Genomic DNA, 7,499 nt, shown 5'->3' on the forward strand with positions numbered 1-7,499 from the left:
CTGCCACACCTACGGGCTTTGATTCCCTGTTTGGACTTGTCAAAGTTTAAAGATTTTATTTATTTATTTTTTTAGAGAGAGGGAGAGAGAAAGAGAGGGAGAAAAACATCAATGTGTGGTTGCCTCTCATGTGCACCCTACTGCGGACCTGGTCTGCAACTCAGGCATGAGCCCTGATGGGAATTGAACCAGCAACCCTTTTGTTTGCAGGCAGCACTCAATCCGCTGAGCCACACCAGCCAGGGCTGGACTTGTCAGTTTAAACCTCATTACACAGAATGGGATGAGGAATGGGCCATGAATGGCAATGCATTAACACTGATCCCAATTCTATGTGGAAGGCCAATGTCCATGGTATGATTTACTCACTGAAGCTCTAGTGTATCCCATCCTCAAACATCTACATGAAGGAACCCATTATGGAAGGAATGTTTTAATGGACTTCATTAGGCCACATCTGAAAGGCCCACATTTGCAAAGGACTGTTCAGAGGATTACCCAAGCCTATCAAATATGTGCCAAGAACAATCCTGAGACAGAGCGCGCCCCAATGGAAAAGGGAATACAATATAAAGGGGTGTGTCCAATTAAGGACTGGGAGGTGGACTTCACACAAATGCCTAAAACCAGGGGAATTTCAAATTTTTGTTAGTCTTTGTGGACACTTTTTCTGGATGGGTAGAGGCATACCTGACTAGAACTGAGAAGGCAACTGAGGTGACAAAACTGTTACTTAAAGAAATAATTTCTTGGTTTGGACTTCCTCGCAGCATTCAAAGTGACAATGGAAATGGACCATTGTTCACTTTAGAGATCTCCCAGAAGGTTGGAAAGGCCCTGCAAATGCGATGGAAATTGTATGCATGTTGGAGACCTCAATTTACGGGAAAGACAGAAAATGAACCATATGATAAAAACCCTGGCAAAAATCGGCTGGGACACACATTTAAAGTAGGACCAGGCACTCCCCATTGCTTTGTTCTGAGTTAGGGTGGTGCCCAGAAGCAGGCTTAAATTGAGCCCTTTTGAAATAGTTTATGGGAGACCCCTCCAAATCTCTGGTTTAAGAATGCCCCCTTTAGATTTGGAGCATGGGTCAAGAATTAAGCAATATGTGCAACATTTAGGTCAAACACTAACCATTTTGCACAAGTTTGCTAATTGCAGGCTCACTTACCCACCCACCTGAGGAAGCCATTCTGGCCAGGGGACTTAGTCTTACTGAAGACCTGGAAGACTCAAGGCCCTGACCAACAGCTGCCCAAACAATGGTCTGGTCTCTATGATGCCCTGTTGACAATGCATTCTTCCCTAAAGCTGATGGGAATCAAGCCCTTGATCCACCACACATGGATAAAATGGGCACCGCCTGAGGAGGATGCAGACCCTGCTGATGTGGTTGATGCTGAAAGGGAAAGCTTGACCAGCACTCTGGAAGGAAACTGAAATTTCTCCTCTGAAAAGAACAGTAAACTCCAACACAGGATGATATTTCTTTTACTTTATTCATGTGCTTGTAAAGCTAGGGACTTCTAGCTGCCAGATACTGACTTTGAATATGCTCCTTCCCATTGTGGAAATGAACAAGGATTCAAAGTGGATTATGGTTAAATCTGAATGACTAAAAATATATAAAAAGGTTGTGAAAATTTTAAACCTGGAGGAAGGTAACCTCAGCTCTTGGGTGTGGTCATTCTTTATGTGCTTGTTTTCTGGTCTTAGGGAGATATGATCTGAACTTTTGCTGGTTTGGATACATCAGGAATCCTGTCTCTGGTTTTGCGCCAGTGAGACCTAGGAGACGTCAACTGTAAAACCAGTTGGAGAGAATGACTTTGCCACGTGGGACCTAGGAAGGCTCACGTCGCGCTGGTGGAACCCAGCCTGGGGCAAGAGAGCATGTCTCTGCGAAGAGACTGAGTGGGAGGAGGCCATATCTCTGCCAGAAGACCCATGGAGGAGTTGGAAGATGAGACACTGGCTCTACCAATGAGGCTTCAGGCCACGTGGGACCGAGGAAAGGTTGCCTGTGTGACCAATTAGAGGGACCAGTGAGAAATGAGACAAGATTCTAAAGTTAGTTCCAGACCCCTTCTTCTCTTGGAACTCTGTCTTTGCTTTGAATTTTGCTGTTTCTACTCTGAAAGGACATCGGAAATACAATTTTAGTGATAGAAGGACATGGATTTTCCTTCACACTTTATATATATTTTTCTCCCTACCTGATCCCTCCAGAACTTGGCATTCTGAGGGAGGGAGTGAAGACATAAGGTTTCTTTGCAAAAAACCAGTAAGATCAGTTGCCAATGGTGGTTTTACTAACCAAGAATTTGGCTGGATTGTGATGTCTGAAGGAGGCAAATCCAGGCTCTGGTTGTTACTAGAAAGCCTTGAGGAACTGAGACTGACTTTTAAAGCTAATGTCCACAAGAAAAAGCCTGGTAACTTGGCTGGTTGTGTGGTTCATGGCAGTCTTTCCAGGGAAGGAACGAAGGTTGCTTTCCTGAAAGATGGCAAGGAGGAACCGTAAGGCACAATGTAAACCTTAAGGACTTGAGAGAGGACGTACTTCTGCTTCTCTGAAGGACGTACAAAGAAGTCACTCTCTTGGGATGTGTGCCTCCCTAGACTCCAACATGATCCAGTGTAACATGGCACGTTTTCCTGGACCACTTACAAGGAGACTGAGAACAGTGCATACCAGGTCCTGAAGGTGGGAGCTGCTGCCAGAGGATGGCAACTTTGAAACCTCCAAGTGCACCTTCCAGAGGGGATAGAGATCTGTTTGCGTGACTGGCTTAAGGGCAGGTAAGGATATGGGGAACTTCTGGGCATGGTTTTGGCTTGTGGCCTTTTGGAAAGCAAGGAAGACTCTGGTCTTGTGTGAAAGGAGGACTCTGAGCAGGAGTGCTCTTGGCAGCCCCTCCACCCCCAAGGTTGGACTCCTATTAATAAAAATCTGTTTCCTTTAATACTAATTGTTGGGTCATATGTCAAGGTGCCCGGTGGCAGAGCCCTGGTTTGCTTGGTAACATACATCTGTGAGAAGCTGACGTAAGTGGAGCCATTTTAAAACAGAGCCAAAGTAAAGGAACTGCTTGCACATTAAATTTTGGAATGTTTGTACTGGTAAAATAACATTTAGACTTGGACAAAGCAATTATTTGTAAACCTAATAGCACAGCAGACATCTGACCATAAGGACTAGTGATTATAGACATTCTTTCTGAAGACAAAATCAGTAACTCTATCTGTCAACACTAACAGAAATTTCTTTTCTCTATTCATGTAATCACTTCCCCTCCTTTTCTCATAAAAACCCCTTGCCTTCACCCTGTAACTGGGGCACAATTTGGGCTTGTGCATGAATCTGTACCCCGAAACGCAATTCTGTGACTTCAAATAAATACTTGTTGCCTTTCACTTTGACATTTTATTTTTAGGTTAATACACTTTTTAAAGGAATGGAAGCAAAACAAATCCTAAAAATATTAAAGCTGAATTTCAGTAAAACATACAGCATATCTATTTGAGGAGCTATCTACTCAAAATGTGTCTAAATTATATCAGACCTTAGGCATTTACCTGTTTATACAGTGCATAGAGTTTTAGCTTTACTTCATTTCCTGGATCCTTCTTCAACAGCTTTATCTGATTCACTGCATTTTTAAACTCCTCCTGACTGGCTCTCATTGTTGTTCCACTCCTGTGCAACTGAAGTGCTGGGAAGCTAATGACCTGCAGAGGACTGCAAACAGGCAGACTGATTTCTAATTATTCCCAACCTATGTTTCCCTATAAATATTTTCCCAATACTTGTCCCAAGCAAGCTGGCTGCAAATGGTTAATGGTTTCCAAAATGATCCCTAGATAAGAAATCAATACAGAAGCTAACTGCAGCAATTTAAAATAAAGGTACAGGAAGCTACTATCCAGCATGTTGCCTGGAGCAATTTAAATTACATACAAACATACATGAGAGATAATGCACATTTGGTTCCAGAGCACAGCAATAAAGGGAGTTTCACATCGAAGCAAGTTGCAATCTTGCTAGTGGAGAGTCCTGTCTTCAATTTGTAAAAAGCACACATCTGTGAAGCACAATAAAATGCAATAAAATGACGTGTGCCTAAGCCCAAAAAGCCATGTAAATTTTGCCACAGGCAAAAGGTACATGAAAGGCATACAAGACCTAATAGAGCAAGAGACTGATCTAAGGGGGTAAAGTGCACAGAAAGAATTTAGTAGTTTGCCTCCCAAGGCCCAGAAACAGCCTCTGCACTCTCTGATTTAATAATGAAGCATGGATGGACCTGGAGAGTATTATGCTAAGTGAAATAAGCCTGTCAGAGAAAGACAAGTACCATATGATTACACTTATATGTGGAACCTAATGAACGAAATAAAGTAACAAGCAATATAGAAACAGCTGCAGAGAACAGACTGACAGCTGTTGGGGGGAGGGGTTTGGGGACTTGGTGAGAAGTGTCAAGGGATTAAGCAAAAAAAAAAAAAAAAAAAAAAAAAAAAAGGAAAAAGGCTCAAGGACACAGACAAAAAGTACGGTTGTTAGCGGCAGAAAGGGAGGTGGGGGGGGGAGGTAGAAGAGGGTAAAGTGGGGATAAATGGTGATGGAAGGAGACTTGATTTGGGGTGGTAAACACACATTACAATGTACAGACCATGTGTTGTAGAATTATATACCTGAAACCCATATAATTTTATTAAGCAATGTCATACCAATAGATTCAATAAAAAAAGAAAATCACAAAACAGAACAAAAACAAAAAAGAAAAAAAAAAATGAAGCTCTGCTGAGCAGACATAGACTCACTTCTAACCCCATCATGTTTTAACCAGCCTGCCAGCAGCAGAAACAAAGCACAGCCAGGTAAGTCAGTTTTTAAACACATACAGTTAGCAGAGGGAAGAATTAAATTGGGTGTACAATATCGAGGACACAAGCAAAAAAAAGGATGTTCACAATGATGATCTTGAATAATAAAGTTAGTAGCATCAAAGATGAGTAAAATAATAGTAACGAATAAAGCCCAAACATAGCAAATGTATTAACTCCTCTACAATAATGTAACCTTCAAAGAGTGTGAAGTCTAGGTTCAAACTTTGAAATATTAGCGTCTAATTCAATAAAATTGGTCTTCAATAAGTTTTATTCTAAATATTTGATTAAAGGTTTTTTTTTTTTTCTTTCTGGAAAAACTCTGTATCCTACACGAATTTGGCACCTGGCATGTTCCAAGTAGAAAACGAAGCAAAATTAAAAGTGTCCATATAAGATCTTAAATGTGCAAGTTCTCACAATATAATGCAAACTTATTCTCCAGAAAGCAAACAGTTTAACCCCACACTGACAACGGATTTGCGTTTCTAAAGCGTTTAGCAAATAAGCAAAGCCAGCTCAGAATACGTTTGCAACCTAAAAGCTTCCAGGGTGACGCAGCTCCAGCCTCCCAGACGAGGAGCGGCTGCGCATTTCATAATGGCACTAGAGGCCCTTTTCAATTTGGAAAACTATTAAAGCATAATCCTCATGGTACAGAGATAACGGGGCGGCTCCCTCGGGCTGGCGGCGTCTCCTGGGGAACCTTGGGCGCTGGGCTCAGCACTTACCTGTCTCTGGAAAGAGCTCTATAGCACAAGGGAGGAACCAGTGTTACTGCCAGCCTTGCCATACAGATTTCCGGAAGATGGGCGGAACTATACGGGTGAGGGGTTCGTGAGGCGGGAAGGGACCCAATAAGTTCAGTTCGGACGGTGCGGTGCGGGACCACCGCGATACGTGACTGGGAGAGAGAATGCAGGGGACAGGGCCGAGGGCGGGGAGGGGTGGGTCTGAGGATAGGAGGGGGTCTGACGATAGGGGAGGAGGAGGTGAACGGGGAGGGAGAGCCCGGACGTGATAGGTCGGGGCGAAGCTGGGGTGGGGCTAGCGCGCTCGGTGTAGGGGCTGAAGGGAGAGTGGGTGGGCAGGGCCAGTGGGGGGTGGGGGCGAAGCTGTGAGCAGAACCGGGACGCGATTGGTCAGGGCGAGGCCGGGGCGGATCTGGTGCGCGGGGTCTAGGAAGCGGATGGGCAGGGACGCAGTAGGTCGTTGTCTTGTTTCGCTGGTGTGGGTATTCAAGTCCGGAGACATTAGTTAGCTGATTGTCTCAAAGATTCGAGACTTGCAAGTGGTCAGAGTCCTAATTCAACCCAGTGCTCTAAGTCGGAGTCCCAAGTAATTTTATTCTGTGCTCATAGCCCATTATTATTTGTACTTCATCAGGCAGATCAGGGTAACAGTGTAGGTGGGGGCAAGATGGAAGGCCAAGTAGAACAATTCGGACTTACTCTAAATATTTTTTCAGCTTCTCAAGGCGATGGTTGGTAGGCTGAGGCGAATCAAAGACCCTGACGCCCCTCCCAGGCTGTTAGGTGACCCGAGGTAATGGAAATACACTAGCCAGAATTTGCGATATTGGAAAATTCAATAAGCTCCAGAAGATGAAACACCTCTCATAGAAATACTATTAATGTTTTTAAAAAGTCCTTTACTGGTTTGGGTTGAGCAACTTTTTGTAATGTAAGGAAACTCTTCTCAGGCTTATACCTACTGTATTTCACACAGAAAAGTGGGCTGTGGAAAACTAGCTGTCTTTATCAAAAGTATAATTTAACAAATACAGAAGGAGCATGTGCCAATAATTTACCTAACTTACTAATTAGGGAACCGCCAGGATAGTAAAAAGAGAATCTGAAAGACTGGTTTATGTAATCAGTGTAAAAAAAGAATGCTGGGATAGATTGCAGGGTTAGATACACAAATGATTACTGTCCTGCAGAGCAAGAAAACCATAACCTTTGGGGCATTATTCCCCCTAATGGGCAAATTATTTTCATCTCTACCAGCTGTCATTTACTAAAGACCAATTAGATGGCAGTGTTGCAAAGACAATCGTGGCAGATAATTCATTTTGCGTCCCCCTTGGTCTTTAAACCATCACCAGGAGTCCAGGCTATGCCATTTAAACATGGTTACCATGGCCTTGTGAGTGAAGAGATGAGATCTCAGTAACAGGAAACCACCTGAGCATGAAGTTCATTGTATCCATGTTAAGGACTTTGGATTCTGTGTTAAGAACAATGGAGAGCCATTGAAGAAATATAAGGGGGACCCTCCCCCACAAAAAACTGATGTTACCTTCTGGAGCTGGGCACCATGTAGTACAGGCTTTCCCCACTAGGTGAGTGTTCAAGGAACCTATCTGTATCAGTGTACCAGATGGTGTTGTGATAGACTGTGTTCAGCTTCAGTGAATTTTTTTGGAAAACTCAATGTGTTTGTCCATTTTATGATGGATGATTTATGAGCACACCTGCTCACACTGTGGTGAGTGTTCAACAGTTTTTCACCAAAAACAGCTTGACCGCTGTGCCCTACCCTCCCTATTCACCCAATCTTGCCGTGACTTCTTTTTTTTTTTTGTTTCCCTGGATGAC

General features: G+C 43.4%; 1 protein-coding gene across 2 annotated transcripts in view; it reads right to left on the bottom strand.

Annotated features, from left to right (window-relative positions):
• ECI2 (enoyl-CoA delta isomerase 2) overlaps positions 1–5,848 on the bottom strand; it is a 30,861-nt gene extending 25,013 nt beyond the window's left edge. The window contains exons 1-3 of one of the 2 annotated variants that reach the window (XM_054591905.1): positions 5,631–5,848; positions 3,976–4,091; positions 3,586–3,748 (exon numbers count right to left, since the gene is read on the bottom strand). In XM_054591905.1, the coding sequence (XP_054447880.1) occupies positions 3,586–3,748; positions 3,976–4,091 (279 nt within the window). In that variant the 5' untranslated portion in view covers positions 5,631–5,848. The remainder of the gene's footprint in view (positions 1–3,585; positions 3,749–3,975; positions 4,092–5,630) is intronic. The other variant, XM_054591906.1, reaches the window with a different exon arrangement.
• Between the last annotated feature and the right edge of the window lie 1,651 nt (positions 5,849–7,499).

The sequence above is a fragment of the Pteronotus mesoamericanus genome, unplaced genomic scaffold, assembly GCF_021234165.1.
Source record: "Pteronotus mesoamericanus isolate MK-2021 breed Mesoamerican mustached bat unplaced genomic scaffold, CSHL_Meso_final scaffold_31, whole genome shotgun sequence".
NCBI lineage: Eukaryota > Metazoa > Chordata > Mammalia > Chiroptera > Mormoopidae > Pteronotus > Pteronotus mesoamericanus.